Source organism: Sarcophilus harrisii, chromosome 1 (genome assembly GCF_902635505.1).
Source record: "Sarcophilus harrisii chromosome 1, mSarHar1.11, whole genome shotgun sequence".
NCBI lineage: Eukaryota > Metazoa > Chordata > Mammalia > Dasyuromorphia > Dasyuridae > Sarcophilus > Sarcophilus harrisii.
Genome location: NC_045426.1, coordinates 643,124,262 through 643,145,187, shown reverse-complemented (window position 1 = coordinate 643,145,187; position 20,926 = coordinate 643,124,262). Strand labels below are relative to the sequence as shown.

Sequence of the window (20,926 nt, the reverse complement as noted above, 5' to 3'; positions counted from 1 at the left end):
TGGAACCACTTAGTAATACTTGCTTCCTTTTGCTGACACAGTTTCTGTTTCATTTGCTTTAAAAATGTTGAGAGGTTGTAGTCCAGAAAATGAGGTAATCCCCTAAATTGGGTATACATGTAGGGATGCCATATAGTTTTGGGTTTGTGAAGGTGACTGACTTTTTCTAGTTCCTCCTGTATCTCCAGTTCTACGGTTCTGTCCTAGAGACTTTACTTTCTAAGCAGTTACTAGGAGAAGGGAATATGGGGATCCTCCTCATAATCCATCCTTTCTTGTAAGATAGAGGAACTGGGTATTTTGTGTGTGTGTGTGTATGTGTTTTCAAGCATTTCCCCAGTATCTTGGAACTGATTCTTTCCAGTCAGAGAGGTAATTACCAGAGAGTGAGGGTCCTTTAGGCAGTGGTCATATTGGTAATTTCTTTCCTCTTTCCTTTGGAGCAGATTTGTGCCCCAGTGGATTCACTCAATCCCTTGGTCATTAAGAATCACAATGAAGTCCTGCGTTGCTTCACAATTCTGGGTAAGAGAGAGGCTTCGGAAGAGATCTAGGAGTGTGGTAAGGGAAGTGGACGTTCTGGGCCACTGGGCAGTCCAGCTTTGGGTTAGGTTTTTTTAAATAACAGGGTGAAGAATTCAACATATCAGTGTGGGCTGTAGAACCTGATTATACCTCGTGCTTGCCTAATTTGGGGTATTAAAAAATATTATTCACAAGAACAGATGCTGGGACAGAGTAGGAGTAGCCTGAAGGAAAGTAGGTTTGACAGATTATGGAAAGGGTTTAATTAGTTTGGGCAGGTGTACATGAATTGTGGACATCGTAGTAAAACATAGCTGGCTGAGGTGAGTAACTATCATTCCTTCCCCAAGGTCTCTGGGGAGCCTTCTTCCCTTCCTTTTAGCCATGATGAGGCTTTTTGGAGCAGCTAAGGAGCTCCATTACTATGTCATGTCATGTATTTAGGTTCCATTAATGAGCACCCTCACAGTCCTATCCCAGAAATCTTCAATAATTTGCAGTTTAAGGTTTGGAGTAAAGTAAATACTTTGCATAGGACCATAGTAAACTGCTTAAAAAATACTGATTTCTCCTTGGAATTGCAGAAACTTCATTGCCAGCTACAAGGGAGAAAGGAAGTGAGAACATAATTGATAGGTGAAATGAGTGGACCTTTCAGCTTCTTAGGCAAAGGAATTGTCCCAGTAAGCACAGTGGGAATGGTTTGTAGGCATTTGCGTCTCTGTGAGTATAGTTATTTGGGAAGAGTAATGGTTCAATTCAACACATGTTTGGTATTGAATATCATGTATATGCAAAGCCCTTTGTTCAGGGCTCTCCATAACAAAGAGAATAAAGCTAGTCCCTGACCTTAATAAATTTTCAATTTTCAAGGGATTGGAGAAGATAGAGGAGAACGACCTCCCTTTTAGTCCCCAAGTATATAAAGTATGTTTTGGAATCTCTAGACTTTTGAGAAACTTAGCATGTATTGAGAAAACTCGTGGCAAAAGAAAAGGAACAATGAAACCTATGGCCACTTGTGGTAGAGAAGAGTTCAGAGGGGCAGTGCTGCCTAGTGGCTAGAGAGCCATCTGAGTACAAGACCTGCCTCCAACACATACTGTCTGTGTGAGCATGGGCAAGTTGCTTAACCTCCCAACAGCTCCCAAGAAACTTTCTGAAACAACAAATTGAAAAGAAATCACTTGTCTACATTGGGGGATGAAGTTTCTCACTGAGAGCTTACCATAATGATGAAATCCCAGGCCTGGTCAAAAAATAAATAAATAAAAGGGTTTTTTCTTTGTCTTCTCCTAAGGCATTTCTGTCATTTTTCTGTAGTATTTCTGTAGTATATTAATTTTTTTTTGCAAAAACAAAACAAAACAAAACAGATTCTTGTTAAATTTACAGTTCTTAAAGGATTCCTCTTGAATTAATCCCTTTTTCTTGGTAACATTAGTGGTATCTTTTTAAATTATGTTTCTGAGTATGGCTTAGAAGAATATCTGATTCATTAACCCCTTGTAATAGTTATAAGTGGTGATATGGTGCTTAGAATATCATGGTTAATGGGGCAGCTAGATGGCACAATGGATAGAATACTTGCCCTGGAGTCAAGAATATTTGAATTCAAATCTGATCTCAGACACACTTCCTAGCTGTGTGATCTGGGCAAGTCACTTAACCCTAATTACTTCAGAAAAAAAAACCAAAAAAAAAAAACGGGGAGGGTGGGAGGATATCATGGTTAAGAACAATAATTGACATGTTGCATGATGGTACTATAGAGTGGAAAAAAAAAAGTTTCCACTGAAGGCTTACAAGGTCCTCTCTTTGCTAGAGTCACTATGGAAGTGAGATTAATGGCTTAAAGGAAACATTGTTGGCTTTTAGTTTCAGTTCTGGTCGTTTCCCATCTGTACCTCAAATATGATCATCAAAAATGATTTCATTTTACATGAAAATTAAACTTTCCTCTCAAGGCCCAGGGAGAGAAATGTGTTTCCTTTGCCCTTATCTGGCCATGGTTATAAATTGGTCAAGCTAGTATTTTAGCTAATGGTGAATGAAGAGAGTTTAAGTTCTGGACCTAATACAGGAAAGCCCAGCCTAAGATTAATTTACCTTAATGTGAAATAAGAATTTATCTTCTTGTTGAAAAAAATTTTTTTGTTAGAAGTTAGCCATAATCAGCATGATTGATTCTAAAGAACTTTTGCAATTACCAAGCAGTCAGTCAGCAAGCATTTATTTTAAAGTGGAATTCTTTTTTCCCCCTTTTAAAAAAAATCATGTATTTTTTCCCAATTACATATAAAAGCAATTTTTAATATTCATTAAAAAAAATCCTTGGATTATTCTCATTGAGAAGGCAAGAAATTTGATATGGTTATGCACATATAATTATACAAAATATTTTCATGAAAATATTAGTCACATTGTAAAGGAAAACATTGGAAAAAAAAGAAAAAGTAAAAAAAAAAGTATGTTTTGATTTGTATTCAGATTCTATCACTTCTTTCTCTGGGGATGGAGCATAAGTCCTTCCAGAGTCTCGGATCATCGTATTTTTGAGAATAATTAAGTCATTCATAGCTCTTCATACACTATTGCTATTACTATATATAATGTTTTCTTAGTTCTGCTCATTTCACTTTACATGTAAGTATTTCAAAGTTTTTCTGAGAGCATCCTGTTTATTGTTTCTTACAGCACAATAGTATTCCATCACAGTCATATATTGAGGTGGATTTCTCAAAAGAGGTTAGTAAAAGGAAGGAGAGTTAGTATAATAGATTGTGAGGATGAATAGTTCAAATGAGAAACATCAATATGTTTTAAAGTAATAAAGAGGTAGGCAGAGAATGATGATTGATAAAATATTGGGGATGACTAATAGAAAAATTCATTGGAGAAGACAGGATGGGATAGGATTGTTTGTGTTTGTGGGATGGTTTGTGTTGGCAAAGAGAAGAGCCACTTCTCTTTGGAGATAGTAGAAGAAGATATCTTTCTGATGTGAGATAAGTAGGATGAGAGAAACAGTCACTCTCAGCATATTACCTCAGCTGTATCAGCAAAATTTGAAGGTGCTCAGCTAAGAATGAAGGGGAGTTTGCAGGAGGGGTATAAAGATTTGGTAAAACTGTTGTGTTAACTGGAATAATCAGTCAGGAAGGTATAAAATAATTGGATCCAGTTGAGATTACCTAACATATTTGTAGTGGGCCCTGTCAGCATGACTTTGTGTTTTTCTACAGCTTTTTATTCAGTAGTATGTAAATAGAAAGTGGAAGAATTATAAGGCTAGTGCTTGGAAGAGCCCAGGATTGACATGGAAAATAATAAGGTGTAGAGTTGAACTAGTTCATCAAGGTTTCAAAATAGGAAAGGGAGAAGAGTGTAGCTGTTATGCCCCTATGGACTACTCTACCCTGGTAGCTCCTCTTTGAGCTACTTTTAATGCCCGTTTGTCAACGGCACAGGTAGGCCACACTTACCTGTCTTTGGGCACCAACCCGGATCCCACAGAGACAGACCACCAGGAGGTAGGGGTGAAGCGAAAGAGAACTTTATTCTTAGATAGCACATATTTATACATAACCCCCTGAATATAATACCTATATATTCCCCCTAGGGGAAGGGGAGGTCCTCTAGGAACTTGGCATAATGGGATTGGTCCGAGAAGAAGGAAGGAGGCGTGCTAGGCTTTGAGAGCACTAAGGAGGGAGATGTGGTACCTGGGGTCAGACACCGCCTCCTGGGGCTAAGCCCCACCTCCACATAGGACTCACCTGTGCCTCAGAACCTCTCATCCCTCAGGTCCTCCCACAGCCCTTGAGCTGTATTCCTTGCTTCTAGAGGCTTTTTAACCCTTACATGTAGCCAATATAGAAGTGATGGTGTGGGAAAGATCTAAGATATTGGAGGCCCCAGTGAGGATGGAGAAAAGGGTTTGGATTTGTATGATAAAAGAAAAACTCAAACTATAAAAGATTAGAATATCAAGAATGATGGGTAGCTTGATGGTGCAGTGATAGAGCTCTAGGTTTGGAGTCAGAAAGATTCATTTTCCATTGTTCAAATTTGGCCTCAGATGCTTCCTATCTGTGTGATCAACCTTCTATCCATTATCAAGTGCCATATGGCCATGAGCTATATTATTTTTTTTACATGTTCTTAATATTTTAATTAAAGCTTTTTATTTTCAAAAATATATGCATGGATAATTTTTCAACATTGACCTTTGCAAGACCTTCTGTTCCAAATTTTCCCCCTCTTCCCTCTCTCTCCTCCCTTATATGGCAAATAATCCAATATATGTTAAACATGTTTAAATATATGTTAAATCCAACATATGTATACAGATTTATACAGTTATCTTGCTGCACAAGAAAAATCAGATCAAAAAGGAAAAAAATGAAAAAGAAAACAAAATGCAAGCAAACAACAAAAAGAGTGAAAACACTATGTTGTGATCCACCCTTGGTTCCCACAGTCCTCTCTCTGGGTGTGAATGGCTCTCTTCATCACAACTTCATTGGAACTGCATTGATTAGCTCATTGTAGGAAAGTGTCACGTCCATCAGAATTGATCATTGCATAATTTTGTTGTTGCTGTGTATAATGATCTCCTGGTTCTGCCATAAGCTATATTATCATAAAATTTTAGATAAGCCTAAATCTCCATGAGAATAAAGAGGAACAAAAATGTGAGAAAAGTAGCACTGACTCCAAACGATAATAGAACAGGGAGACATGAGAGTAGTTATTATTACATGATTTTTGAATCTAGGCAGCTTCTTATCTACCGTCATAGCCTTACTTTGATCTATTTAGGTTAAGAATCTTGCCAAATAGGGAAATAGAATTAGTTGAGCATGACTTGTTCTTTTAATTAAAACAAAAAACTACAAACAAATTATTATCATGACAAAGCAAAAACTGAAAACTGCCTTAAAAAAAGAAGAAAATAAAAAAAGCTGCAGCTATTAGCTATCCAAACATGGAGGAGAGCAGACGCTAGTGTAGAGTTGAGCTGGTTCATCAAGGGTTCAAAATTTTCCCAATGAATTTAGTGCCTAGCTCATTGTTAAGGACCATGCTTAGTTGAAGGGATAGGTCAATTCTCTGAGAGTCTCCATAGTTGTGAATTATTAACTTGAAGGAGTTACAAAGCAGCCTTTACTTAGGCAGATGTTGCTTGTAGATTGGGAATGAAATAAATTGGAGGCAGAGGGAAGAAGAGAAAGAGGTCAGAGAACACAACTGCCTCTCAGTCTTCTTGTATCATCATCCTCTCGCATGAAGAGGTCCATTCTACAAGTCTGAGTTAGACCTCCAGCAGCCACTGGCAGGTGGCTCCCGTATCACAACATATGGCACCCAAACATGGGACATAAGGAGCAGCATTTGAGAGCTGTTTGTGAGTAGGATCCTCCCAGAGTTCCTTGGGTAACCCTCAAGGAAGGAAAGGGAGAAGAGACCTGGTAAGACTTTTTTAGTCGGGGTAATTAAATGGGCCAACACATCTAAAGGCCGAGCCAGGAGACTGATGAGAGACTTAAATCCCTGTTCTGACTACAATCCTCTTTTCCCTTTGAAAGTTTGCCTCCATGACATCTCACAAGACGCAACACCTGCTGTAGTGCTGTTTGCACTCCCTAGCATGCAGACTCAGATACCTTAGCATATGGACTTAGATAACAGCTAATGCACAAACATACTGACCATGCTGTGGGGGGGAAATAATTGCATTTCCATAAAACCAAAAATGGGGAATTGTTAAGGACCATGCCTGGGTGAAGGGGCAAGTCAATTCTCTGAGAACCTCCACAGCTGTGAATCATAACACTTGAAGGAGTTGCAAAGCAGCCTTCAAAGATATTCTTTGTGGATTGGGAATGAAATAAATTGGAGGCAGAGGGAGGAGGGGGAAAAGGTCAGAGAACACAACTGCCTCTCAGTCTCCTTGGATCATCATCCTCTCACATGAAGAGATTCATTCTACAGTCTGAGTTAGATCTCCAGCAGCCACTGGCAGGTGGCACCCATATTATAACAGCTTAGTTTTTCTATTCCAAATCCTGCACTTTTACTTGAAAACTTCAATGTACACATTAATGTTTCTTAAAACCTCATAATGTCTCTGTTGCTCAGTCTCCTCAAATCCCTGATCTACTCTTCTAGTCCACCTCAGCTATACCTTGGGAGGACTATACCCTTCATCTGATAATCGCCTACTAGCAAGCCACTTTCTTGATGAAAAATTCTGAAATCCTTTGTCTAATCATAAACTGTTATTCCTTTGCCTCCTAGGCCTAGTCTCTGTCCCTACTATGTATGACCTTCAATCCCTTTACCCCTCAATATAATCTTATAGCATTATGCCTATTGTGGTTATACTCTTCTCACTTCCCAATCTCTACCCCTGGGTTAACCAGTTAACTTCGTATTATTTTCTACTATGGAATCCCTTCCTCCCTTGTCCTATCACCAGTCACATGTTGCTAAATCCTAAATCAGGATTACTCTGACCATCTACATTCTGTTTATTACTCACATGGTGATTCTCTGAAGTACCAAACAGTAACAATTTATTGTCTCTTTCACTCATCACAATGGTTGTTCCAAACTCTCTCTTCTTTTCTCAAGTCTTCCATATTGTCTCTTACCCCCAATGTCTCAACTAAGGATTTTGATTCATACTTTCACAAGAAAATCTAGGTCACTTGCCATGGGCATCTCACCAATCTCACCATCTCACAAGATGTTGGCTTCAGTCCCCATTGTCTCTTCTTTAGAATTAGAAATTTCTCCTTGATATATCTGAAAGGGAAACTTGCCTTTCGCCTTCTCAAGGCCAGTCTCACCCAACCTATCTTTTTCCAACAAGCTGTTCCCATTAAAATCCCTATGTATTAGTTCTTTCCTTGATGCTTACAAACATACCTCAAGGCTACAGAAGCTTGAAAAAAAATCAGTAAATCTCACCATCTCTCCTAATCTAACATTTCTCCTCTTTTTCTCAAACTTCTTAAAAAGTCCATCTACACTTGTTATCTAAAACCACTGCCTCTACTTCCTCTCTTCCAAACCTTCTACATTCAACATTGTTAACCATCTAATTATTCTGGATTTGTTGTTCAGTCACTTCAGTTGTGCTTGACTCTTCTTGACTCCATTCAGAGTTTTTTGGTAAAGGTGGTTTGTCACTTCTTTTTCCAGCTCATTTGACAGATGAGGAAACTGAGGCAAACAAGGTTAATTGGCTTGCTCAAGGTCACACAGCTAATAAGTATCTGAGGACTAATTTGAATTCATGAAAGTGAGTTTTAATTCCAGATTCCAGATTCTCTGATTCCAGAGAGCTTAGTTGAAAAAAACATGTTATAACCTTTAAAAGAGATATCTCAGGGCAGCACATAATTAATTGCTATTTAACTGGTATAGAAAAAAATATACTATGAATTTGGAGGAGGTTTTTATGGGCTAAAGTTGTTTGGGAAAACTTTTCAGATTGAGTGGGACAAACTGAGATGAATTTAGATAAGTGAAAAATAGTCTAAATGGAGGAAGTTATCTGAGGAAAGGTGAACTATCAGGAATGGATTTTAATTTAAATTCCATGAAGGCAGGGGATCTTATTTAATCTCCTCCAAATACCTAGCACAGTGAATATGTTTGAATTGAATGTATTTGATTGATCCATGATTTTATTCTTTTGGTTCCAGCCTGCTGCTTCTTATTCCATATGAATTTCCATTCATATCTTTGCATAAATCCTCCAGAGAAGATAGGATGGATGGATGGATGGATGGATGGATGGATAGATAGAGCGAGCTAGGGATCTTAAAGGTCATGTCCAATTCCTTTATTTTACAAGTGTGAAATTGATACCTCCAGAGGTTTTTGACAGTCAAAGGTTATAAAGGGCATAACTCTGAGCCAATTAAGGCACCATTTTAAACAATTGTATCAGTTTGGACATGCATCCTCTCTCCCTTGGTGCAGTCCAAATCTGAGAAAATCAGAAAGGACTCACTGTGGACTTCTGTACATAGGAGATGCAGAGGAAGCAGTGGGGTCTCCTGGTTCAATTACCTGTTTTGTTAACTTGGGAACAAATGTTGCCCCATTATAGAGGAGCACCCATTAAGGGAACCACGCTTTTTGAAAATAACTAGATTACTGACTTCACAGTGTCTCAAAAAAGTTTACAGTATGATGCCTTTGTCACTGTATATTTTGTCTTGCAAATGCACCACCAGACCTGACAAACCACTATATCCCCAGCAAAGAGTTTGGTTTGGGGTTTGGAGTTATTTTTTTTAATTAGTGGGGAAGACTGGTGGAGAATATGTGTGTTTAACTAGATTCTCTGCCCTTTGGTTTCAGCATGTAAGGGTATCTCCACCTTTCAAAACAATTCAGACCTTTCGATGTATTGATTTTTGTTTTGTTTTTTAAATGATTGGCTTAACTCCTTCCAATAGCAAAAACTGAGTGCAACAAAATCTGATAAAAGTTCCCCAAATTGGAAAAATGGCTGTTGGTGACAATGTTGTCAATTTTATGCATGAACTATGCATGAGTACTCTGAGCTTAGATGTGCAGATAATAAAGATACGTAATGAGCACTTGCTGGTATGTTTGCCAGAAATGGAAATTCGCCTTAATTATGGACTCTCACAAACTAACAGAATCTCCTCTACTTGTACCAATGCTCATTTCCAGCCTGTACTAGGATGCAGCATGGAGACACTAAAGATGATCCTTCCATCTCTCCCTGTCCCCTCCCCAAATCAACCATATGAAAAAGCAATTGTCATGGTTTTCAGCAGGGACATACACTAGGTAGAGACTTCAAAATTCCCCCCAAAAGAGCTGTTAAGAAATGTTGTTGAATTCATTTTTTGTTTTTTTTTTTAATTCCAATATCACATTCCAGACAAATTCTCTTGCTCAAAACACAGAATCCTAATTTTACAACTTAAAAAGAGCCAACTTACTTGTGCAAGATATGTAAATGACATGATACTCAGAATTAGGCAAGGCAAGCAGTTGGCCAGGGTGCAACGAAAAGCATGGATACCTCAACTAAAAACAGATTTTTAATAAATGTGCACACACATAGTTACAAGCCAAAAAATTGGACTGTTCGTGGCATGGCATTTCTTGAGGGCAGATGCTATCTTTCTCTCTTTAAATCTTGGCACCTCCCAAGAGTCCAACAAAGTGTCTTGCAGCTCACTAACAAACTAAATGTTAGTTCAATTGAATAATTCATACCAAATGTAACTTGAACAACGTGAAGTCTTGAAATCTTTAATGGACTCAATAGACGACAATTTCCAAATTCAGAAAGTTATAAAAGGTCACACAGCTAATAAGTATCAGAGGCAGGAGCCACTAACTTCTTGAAGGCTTCCAAAAGAACCAGGGATTAGGTGGTACTTCTAATATTTATGGGCCACCTGTTGAGCCATCTGTTATCTGATTTTTCCTACAGAAGAGCCCATTTCCTTTTCCATTTGTGGTCATTCGGTATCTTTTATACTTATCTAGTTTTGTAAATTTGACATAATAAAATTTTAATTTGAACAAGATAGCATTCTATCATTCTGGATTGTGGGTGTGATAATTTCTGGAGATAAATTTTTCAGTGGAGTAGATTGATAGAAGAGATCATTTTACTTGCCCTTTCACATTATGATCTTAGACTTTTTCATGTGGGATCACATCAGAAGTATCATGGTGTAACTAAAACTTGATCTTTGGATGAGATCATTGCAAATGCAATCTTTCAATTTCTGATTATCAGGGTGATAAAAAGTTTTTACAGAGTTCAAAAAGTGACTAAAATGATGCATTTATGACATAAGAAAGAGTTTTGTTGAATTTAAATCAAATATATTATTTTTAAAAATAATGTTTCAAGTGGCTTTTGGAAGTTTGTAGCATTTATTCTTCTGAAGTTATTAAAACTTAGAACTGCACTAAGACTTTATGGGATACTCTGTCATCAGTAATCTCATTCACCAAATATTTGTTGAAATGTGCTAATGATATACAAATACATAGATTTGAGAGTCATATACATAGAGATGATTGTTTAAACTATGGGTATTGATAGGATCACCAAGAGAATGATGAAAGATTTTTTTTTAAGCTATTATTTTTTATTCTTTATTTTTTTATTTATTTTTATTTTATTAAAAAAGCTAGAAAGCTTTTTTTCTTTTTAAGAAAAGCAAATAAGAAATTTTCTTCTATCAGTGCAAGTCAGCATTTTCTTTGCCCATCCCATAGTCTTTGTGTTACCTAGAACATTGAGTGATAAAGGGACGTGCTCAGAGTCACATGGCCCCCATGTTTGTCATGTTTCTGACAGAAGTGAAACTTAATACTCATGTCTCTCATACTCCATGACCAGCTCTAGATCCACTATGCCACATAGAAATATGGCTTGAGTAAGTGCTGATGATATTAAATGGAATGGGAAATATATAAGGCATGTGAAGAAGAGAAAAGAAGAAAAGAAAAATATGTAAGATAGTGAAGAAAAAGTTCATTTCCAACTATTTTTGTTGAGCTTGTTCAGTGGAGCAATTGGCACTAGACAGATCACTTACCTATCCTTGGAATGTGCAGCCTGAACCCTGTCAAAGACTCATGCTTTGGTTCTTAATTGCAGGAGATGTCTTAAACTGTCTCTTGAATCTGTCCTTTAATGGATCCCTGGACTGATTAACCACATTGATTATCTTGTCTTGCAGCCTGCTCCTTTCCTGACCGCCTTTTAGCCTTCTTGCTTCCCAAGCTAGAAAACAGCAATGAGAGAATTCGAGTGGGGACCCTGCATATCATGAGGCAGATCATCAACTCAGCCTGTAAGTAACTTCCTACATGTACTGACCATATTGTTAAGTGGTTTTGACATTTGAGAAGGGGAAGCAGTTTTTAGAAGTGTACAGGGATCTTCTTTCCCTTTTATCTTACTTCCTTCAGCTATTTCACTGTTCCCTAGCACACTGGAAGATATATTACAATAAATCTTCTTAATGTAAGGTAACTACTTTGATGATGGAAGAGATTGTCTGTTGGCTAAAATTTGAATTATCTGTAGATTCCAGTAATGCATGCCATTCCTATCCCTCTGGAATTGACAGTGCAAAGTGGGAGGATTTGGAGCAGAGGCCTGGGCTGAGAATCGGAAGACCTGGATTCTAATCCTGGCTCTGCAATTTATTATATTATCTTGGGCAAGCTGCTTCTCCCCCTCCAGGGCTTGTTTTCCCCCTATGGGGCTATTTAATTTGGTGAGATTTGAGGTCCATGATTCTTTATCACAGTTCCTTCTCCCTGTTCCTTTATTTTAGAAGGTGTCACAGGGCCTTATTTCTTTGGAAAAGGTGACTCTCAAATTCCTCTCTAAAATAAAATATAAGACTATATCTGAATTAGTGGACTGGGCAGAATGGCATCTAGGAAATATAAAAAAGAGTAGCTTCATTTGTTAAGTAGTGTATGATTAGTAGATCTTCTGCAGTTGGGACCTTGCTTATCTCAGCTCTCTGATATTTAACTCTTCAGAATGAGTAAATCCGAGGGGGTGGAGGTGGGGGTGGGAGCGGGAACCAGCTCTGTTCCTGCTCATGCTCCCCACACTCAGTATATATCTTAAGTGTGTTTTTCTGGCCTCCTTGGGCATAGAAGTGCTTGGGGGGACAAAAGCAGCGAATAAAAATTCTTCATAACATCTAAAAGACATAGAATGAATCTTCTTTTTCTCTATTGTTGCCAAAACTTTTGGACCAAAAACAAAGTGATAGACCAAAGAGGGCCAGAGTGACATAGAGAAGACTTGGTAGGCTGGGGATTCAAGGGGTTGTTCAGACCTATCCTCCTGTCTGTGCTTGTTTTAGGGAGGATTTGAGTGAGTGGGAGAATGGGGAGGGTTTAGGCTTAAATATGAAAGCTGAGACCAGGAAGCCGGGCCACACTTTATGTCTTTCAGCTGTTCAGATGGAGATAAAGAAACCATTTATTCTGTCATCCATGAAGCTACCTCTGTTGGATACTAACAGCAAGGTAAGTGGAGTGGCTTCCCTATCCAGGGAGTCAGACAGATGTGAGATTGAATATTGACCGCTACAGATGCTTCCCCAGGCAACAGCTCAGCTGCAAGTAGCCTGGGCTCACTCCTTAAGGAACTTAATCCTGTTCAGAGAATGACAAAGTACGGCCACGAGAGGAGTGAGCTTGGTGTGGACAGTGTGGCCTTCCCTTAGCCCACATGGCGTCTGCCTCTCCCTGCAGCTTAGTGACAGGAGGCTCCTCTGCTGCAGGTCCTGGGGCCTCATCTCAGGGACACCTCCAGCAGAACTTGGAGTCGTGGCTCAGCAGCGCTGGCTGGGGCTGGCTGGCTGGGGCCATTTGTCTTTGGTCTTTCAAAAAGAGAGCTCCAGCTAGAGTGTGGAGCTGCCTGAGGATCTTATCTATATTTTCTCCTGCCTAGGTAAAGAGGGCTGTGGTGCAGGTAATCAGTGCCATGGCCCACCATGGTTATCTGGAGCAGCCGGGGGGTGAGATGATGATAGAATATATCCTTCGACAGTGTGCCCTGCCACCAGAACCAATGGTAAGGGGGGAATTCACAAGGGCCTGTTGCCTGGAAAAACTAAGAAGCCAATCTGGCACAAAACTCTTAGCTATAATTTCATTTGGGCCCTCATAGGCAGAGAACAAACCTGTAGAAATCCAAGTTCATAGTTTAAGTTGAGTTGGTGGGTTGTTTTTTTTTTTTTTAAAACATAATTAGCTCAAAAAGGAAAAAAGTCCCAATGAATCTTGATCTCTAATTATTTACATCCTATCACCCTGTATTCTGACCATAGTTCATATTACTAATGATCTTGGCTCTGAATTATATTAGAATGGTGATGACAGAGAGAGCATTCTGTTGCAAGAGAAGGGATAAAATGGAATCACTTGAACAAATAGCCTTGGTGAAGAGTAAGGTCACCTCATCATGTGAAATAGGTGAAGGAGGAGAAGTGGGTAGAAGGCATGTGAGTGATAGGAAATGAGGAAGAAGGGAGAAGAGGAAGCTCATGGTGAATAGCCTCAGTCCTTTTCTGTAAAATATGAGGCAAGTTTCTTCCCTGGGAGTGGGAGGAGAGAGACCGATGGGACATTTGAGGAAGAATAAAAAGATTTGGAGGAGCTGCTATGGAGAGTGGGAAAGTGAGTTGATAAGGGAGGTAAAATAGGATTGTCTAGCAGCAATTCAGGCCCAGTTGAGGTTGTATAACATAAATTTGTAGTGAAGAATAGTTGAGTGATTTTTATCCATCCTCATTCAGTAGCACATGCATAGGATAGGAGTAAAGGGACTGTAATTTTCCACTTTAAGGAGTCGTAACTTGTGTTAACAGTAGTGTTAGCCTGGTGGTTGATGGATAGGATACGTGAAAAAAGAAGAAACAAAATGTGCACACTCCACTTTGCAAATTATTTTTAAAAGTAAAAACATTTGTGGGGCAGCTAGATGGCACAATGGATAGTGCACCAGCCCTGAAATCAGGAGGACCTGAGTTCAAATCTGGTCTCAGACACTTAACACTTCCTGGCTGTGTGACCCTGGGCAAGTCACTTACCCCCAATTGCCTCAGCAAATAAAAAGGTAAAAATAAAAACATTTTTATTAAATATTCTATGTGTAGTGAGTAAACAATTAATCTCCATGTAAAACCAAAGTGTTACTCAGTGTATCAAAATTAAAATAAAAAATAATTCATATTCCAAGCTATTGTTTAAGGCCCCGTGCATTGCTCAGCTTTACTTTTATTGAGTTTTATGCTTAGATTGTTTCACCCAGGACCATGTTAAGGATTATCCTTAACACTGGCCTTATGTTTTGCTGTTCTGGCTCATTGTCTACTTGTCAGGGAAGATTTTGATCCTGCTTATGACCACTTCTCTGAGTACTTGCCCTTCTGGTCAGTATTCCCTGGCATGGAGAAACTTTACTGATTTCTTGAACAAAGTTCATTATTCCCATTAAATTTTCAAAGCCACATATTATCTAATCCCTCACCATTAATTAATCAATAAATATTAAATACCTACTGTGTGCCAGGTGATGGAAATAACAAGTACAAAGAGTGAAACAATCCCTATTCACAGACAGCTTACATTCTAACGAGGGAGACATATAAAAACATATATGACACAAATGTGAAACATAGATATTTATACACATATATCTATATCTATCTATATGAAATATACACATAGTTATTAAATACAAGATCAAATGAAATTTGGCACCCTGGTACTCTCTCTCAAAATCTAGAGATATTCTTGCCATATTTCCTTTCCCTTCTGCTCATATCTGCTTGCCCTGCTTTTTGAATCTATTAAAATATCATAATGTAGTTTAAATAGACATTAGAATATTTTTGATTTATTCATTTTACATACAAAATAGAGATTTTTGAAATTGAGTCTGGGTTTTTGAGCCCAGAACTAGAAGTAAGGTTTTAGAGTAGTTTTTGCTGAGCAGTTTTTTACATAAAAAACTTCATTTTTTATGGGTCTTCAGGTGTGGAAATGGAATTCCAATGGTTCTAAGTCATGGTCACTCAGAAAGGAGGAAATACCTGTGAGAAACTCTTTCCAGCAAACATGAGGAAGAAAATTATTACTAGTGACTTTAGTAGCCAACATGTATAGTGTGCTCTACCCAAGTTCCTTTGTTGGCACTGAGAAAAGGTCAGCAACCAAGCATTTTTTTCAGTCAGTAAACATCTATTAGGTGCTTTATCTGTGCCAAGCTCCATATTAAGTGCTCAGGATACAAAAAAGAGGTAAATGAATAGTTCCTGGCCTCAGGTCATTCCCAGTCTAATAAGAGAGAAAGTGAATAAACAAATAAATAAAAAGAAAATTATATAAATGATAAATAAGAGATAACTAAAAAAGGGTAGGCACTAGAATTTCAAGGGATTGGAAAAGGCTTCCTGTAAAAGAAGGAGTTTTAGCTGAGACTTAAAGGAAATCAGGGAAGCCAGAAGGCAGAACTGAAGAGGAAGAACATTCCAGGCATAGAAGACAGAGAAAATGCCCAGAACTGAGAGGTGATTTAATATGTTATTTGTAGATCAACAAGGGGGTCAGTGTCATTAGGGGTGTGAAGTGTAATAAGACTGCAAGGGGTGGAGGGGATTAGATTATGAAGAATTTTGGGTGACAGAACACTTCATATCTGATTCTGTAGACAACAGGGAACACCTGGAGTTTATTGAGTGTGGGGGTAACATGTAAATATGGGGTGTCAAACAGGAGCCTATATTCTCCTTTCTTGGAATAGTCTAAGAGGCAGTTTCTAGAAACTGAAGACTTCTTCGCAAGTGACAGTGTCCGGACCATCAGCATCAATACACTTTATCTCATCAGCACTACTGTGGACAGGATGAATGATGTAAGTATCCCAAGTCCCTTTGTTTCTTTATGTAAATGGATTCCATACCACTGCTAGCATTAAAGAATCGGTGTCTGGCACACACTCACTGACATGCCCTACCCATTGCTTAGGAAGGTTCTTTGTAAACTTGGAAGGATAAATTGATTGGACAGAGTGGGCTGGAGCTCAGAAGGCCATTGTGCTTGTTATTACAGGAATCTGGGCAAGAAATGGTCAAAGTATGAATGAGAGTGGACTAGATTTGAACTCAATCCTGGTTTGCTGATTTACTGTTCTCTGAGACCTTGGACATGTCATGGATTTCTCTGAGTCTATTTTTTGAGCTATAAAATCTGGGGAAATCTAGCTTTTAGTCTTAGATGTGTGATCCAATGACTACAGCAGTGACCTGAGTTCAGATTCTGTCTTTGACATTTCACTTTGTAACCTCTGGAAAGTTCCTTAACCTCACTGGAAATGTTTTCTCATCTGTAGAACAAGGAGTTTTTATTATTAAATGGCTTAATGTCTCTTCCAGCTCTATATTTATGATCCTGTGATTGCAGCCTATCTACTCTTGCTCATCTTTGCTATGACTTTTATCTGGGAGCCTTCCTAATTTCTCCCCAGGAGCTCATTTCAAAATGCTAAAAGCCTTCTTTGCTTTTTCTTTGGTATTTTTTGTAATTAATATCATTTATATTTCCTAATACAGTGTTTCTTCCTCTCCCTCCCACAGTGCCATCCCTTAAAATGAAAATTTTTTTTAAAAGGTAAAGACATCAAGTCCAACATAATATTCAAGGTTCCACACCCATAGTCCCTACCTCTATAAAAAAAATGGAGGGAGATATATTCTTATATCTCTTCTTTGGGGCTAAGTTAGGTCAATATAATTTTATAAGATTTATTTGAAATTGTTGTGTTGTTGACATTTTCATTATTGTAACTTTTGTGTATATTATTTTCCTAGTTCTGGCTCCTTAACTTTATTTTATGTAAGCCTCTCCATTCTTCTCTGTATTTATCATAGTCATCATTTCTTCTGCACTGTTCTATAAAGTTGCCTCAAAGAAATCTGTTTTCCTTGAAGGATGCAGTTGGACACCAGGGAATTTGATCTAGTATCATCATCATAGGGAAGGGGACAACACAATTTGTTGGAAATTGGGAATGAAGGGCTAGCAATAACCTCCTCCCGTCCTGTGACTAAGACCTGCATTTGACGTGCAGTGTTAGAGTCAGTGAACCAGACTTCTTTGGGTAAAAAACCAGGTATTCTTGGAGGAGGGCTTGGTAGTATAAAGGTACTAAATCATTTGCCTGTTCCACCAGGGGAAGTCTTTACATGCCTGAGATAAACACCCCCTTACCTACCACAGGGTTTGAGACCCCTTGGTTACTCTCCCCTGGTGTAGCCCATCTGCCAAATGGTTTACCAGAGTGTGGCCACTGTGCGTGCGGCAGCTTCTTGGAGCCCCATGGGAGAGTTAAGTGGATCAGGTGAACACCAAGGGGGAAAGCAGTCCTGTAAGGAGCTCATCAGCCTTCACCCCAAAGGGACTAGTCTTTCCAGAACACAAATAGATGTCTTATTCTGTATCTTCAGTCCATCACTTCTCTTTCAAGGAAATTGGTGTTTTTCTATTTAAATTTAGTATCTTTATATAAATTCTCCTATGATTCAGACCATTTCCAATGATTTTGTGATGAAGAGAGCCATCTACATCCAGAGAGAGGAATGTAGGAACTGAGTGTGTTTCACAGCATAGCATTTTCACTCTTTTTGTTGTTTGCTTACATTTTATTTTCTTTCTCATTTTTTTCCTGTTTGATTTGATTTTTCTTGTGCAGCAAGATAATTGTATGAATATATATATGCATATATTGGAAAAAATAATAATATTGTATTAAAAATAAATTAAAAACAAATCAGAACAAAAGGGGAAAAAATAATTCTTCTAGTTCTCACTTTTCTTTACATCATTTCCTAGAAGCCGTCTCAATTTTCTCTGAGTCATAATTCCTTTTGTCATTTTTTATAGTACAATAGTATTACATTACTTTCAAATGCTGTAATTTGTTCAGCCATTACCCAGTTAATGAGTATTCCCCTTTGTTTCTAGTTCTTTCTCAGAGCTGCTATATTTTTTGGTACATATGAATGCTTTTTCTCTTTCTTTGATCCGTTTGGGATATATATACAGGCTTACCACAGTATAGCTGGGTCAAATGGAATGCAGTTTAGTAACTTTTGGGTGATTGTTCCAAATTGTCTTTAGGAATGGATGTACCATGCTCTGGCAACGGGGGATTAATAATATCTGTTCTCAGAGTTGCTTTAATTTGTATTTCTTTGATTAGTGATTTGACAAAGTTTCTCAAATTCCTGTTGAGAATTTGTATTTCTTCCTCTGAAAACTATCTAGTCACATTCTCAACCAATTATGAATTGAATAATAGTTTTTATTCTTAAAAATTTGAATTGTTTCTTTGTCTTGGAAATGAAACCTTCATCAGAGAAATTTGCTTCAAAGATTTTTTTCCAGCATTATTTTCACCTATTTCTCTTCTAATTTCAGTTGCAATGCCTTTATTTGTGTACAAATAATTTTTTAATTTTATGAAATCAAAATTAACCCTCCAATTTTTGTTGATTCTCTCTTCTTTAGTTCCCCTATTCACAGATTTGCAAGATAGTTATACCTGCTCTTCTAAGTTGTTTATCATATATCTATATCCCTTTATGTCTAAGTCATGTGCTCCTTTAAAGCTTATCTTGGTATATAGTGTGAGATTGTTGTTCTGTACTTAGTTTTTGCCAGACTGCTTCACAGGATTCTAAGCAGTTTTTTTAAGTTTTAATTTTAAAAGTGAGTTAGAAATTAAAGTTTTAGAAGTGAGACCTTGGGATTTATCAAACAATAAGTTATTTGGATTGTTTGATTCAGAATGTTGTGTACTTAATCTTTTCACTGGTAGACTTCAAGTACCAAATCATTTTGATGATTACTACTTGAGATTATAGCTTTTCCATAATTGACTATATCAATAAGCAAAATAACAAAAACCATATGATCATCTCAATAGATGCAGAAAAAGCATTTGATAAAATCCAACATCCATTCCTAATAAAAACACTTGAGAGTATAGGAATAAATGGACTTTTTCTTAAAATAGTCAGGAGCATATATTTAAAACCATCAGTAAGCATCATATGCAATGGGAAAAACTGGAATCTTTCCCAGTAAGATCTGGAGTGAAGCAAGGTTGCCCACTATCACCATTATTATTCAATATTGTATTAGAAACACTAGCCTCAGCAATAAGAGTCGAGAAAGAGATTAAAGGAATCAGAATAGGCAGTGAGGAAACCAAACTATCACTCTTTGCAGATGATATGATGGTATACTTAGAGAACCCTAGAGATTCTACGAAAAAGCTATTAGAAATAATCCATAACTTTAGCAAAGTTGCAGGTTATAAAATAAATCCCCATAAATCCTCAGCATTTTTATACATCACCAACAAAATCCAACAGCAAGAGATACAAAGAGAAATTCCATTCAGAATAACTGTCGACAGCATAAAATATTTGGGAATCTATCTACCAAAGGAAAGTCAGGAATTATATGAGCTAAATTACAAAAAACTTTCCACACAAATAAAGTCAGACTTAAACAATTGGAAAAATATCAAGTGCTCCTGGATAGGTCGAGCGAATATAATAAAGATGACAATACTCCCTAAACTAATCTATTTATTTAGTGCTATACCAATCAGACTTCCAAGAAAATATTTTAATGATCTAGAAAAAATAACAACAAAATTCATATGGAATAATAAAAGGTCAAGAATCTCAAAAGAATTAATGAAAAAAAAATCAAATGAAGGTGGCCTAGCTGTACCTGATCTAAAACTATATTATAAAGCAGCAGTCACCAAAACCATTTGGTATTGGCTAAGAAATAGATTAGTTGATCAGTGGAACAGGTTAGGTTCACAAGACAGAATAGTCAACTATAGCAATTTAGTGTTTGACAAACCCAAAGATCCTCACTTTTGGGATAAGAATTCATTATTTGACAAAAACTGCTGGGATAACTGGAAATTAGTATGGCAGAAATTAGGCATGGACCCACACTTAACACCGTATACCAAGATAAGATCAAAATGGGTCCATGATTTAGACATAAAGAACGAGATTATAAACAAATTGGAGGAACATAGGATAGTTTATCTCTCAGACTTGTGGAGGAGGAAGAAATTTGTGACTAAAGACGAACTAGAGACCATTATTGATCACAAAATAGAAAATTTTGATTACATCAAATTAAAAAGCTTCTGTACAAACAAAACTAATGTAAACAAGATTAGAAGGGAAGCAACAAACTGGGAAAACATCTTCACAGTTAAAGGTTCTGATAAAGGCCTCATTTCCAAAATATATAGAGAGCTGACTCTAATTTATAAGAAACCAAGCCATTCTCCAATTGATAAATGGTCAAAGGATATGAACAGACAATTTTCAGATGATGAAATTGAAATCATTACCACTCATATGAAAGAGTGTTCCAAATCATTATTAATCAGAGAAATGCAAATTAAGACAACTCTGAGATACCACTACACACCTGTCAGATTGGCTAAGATGACAGGAAAAAATAATGATGATTATTGGAGGGGATGTGGGAAAACTGGGACACTGATACACTGTTGGTGGAGCTGTGAACGAATCCAACTATTCTGGAGAGTAATCTGGAATTATGCCCCAAAAGTTATCAAACTGTGCATACCCTTTGATCCAGCAGTGTTTCTACTGGGCTTATACCCCAAGGAGATACTAAAGAAGGGAAAGGGACCATATGTGCCAAAATGTTTGTGGCAGCCCTGTTTGTAGTGGCTAGAAGCTGGAAACTGAGCGGATGCCCATCAATTGGAGAATGG

The 20,926-nt window shown here is 37.6% G+C and overlaps 1 protein-coding gene across 7 annotated transcripts in view; it reads left to right on the top strand.

The window, feature by feature from the left end:
- The window catches only part of MROH1 (maestro heat like repeat family member 1), a 181,575-nt gene that overhangs the window by 78,724 nt on the left and 81,925 nt on the right, over positions 1-20,926 (top strand). For all 7 annotated transcript variants that reach the window (XM_031947386.1, XM_031947384.1, XM_031947381.1 and 4 more), the window contains 5 exons: positions 447-525; positions 11,289-11,402; positions 12,530-12,603; positions 13,031-13,153; positions 15,887-15,997. In XM_031947386.1, coding sequence (XP_031803246.1) covers positions 447-525; positions 11,289-11,402; positions 12,530-12,603; positions 13,031-13,153; positions 15,887-15,997 — 501 coding nt within the window. The remainder of the gene's footprint in view (positions 1-446; positions 526-11,288; positions 11,403-12,529; positions 12,604-13,030; positions 13,154-15,886; positions 15,998-20,926) is intronic.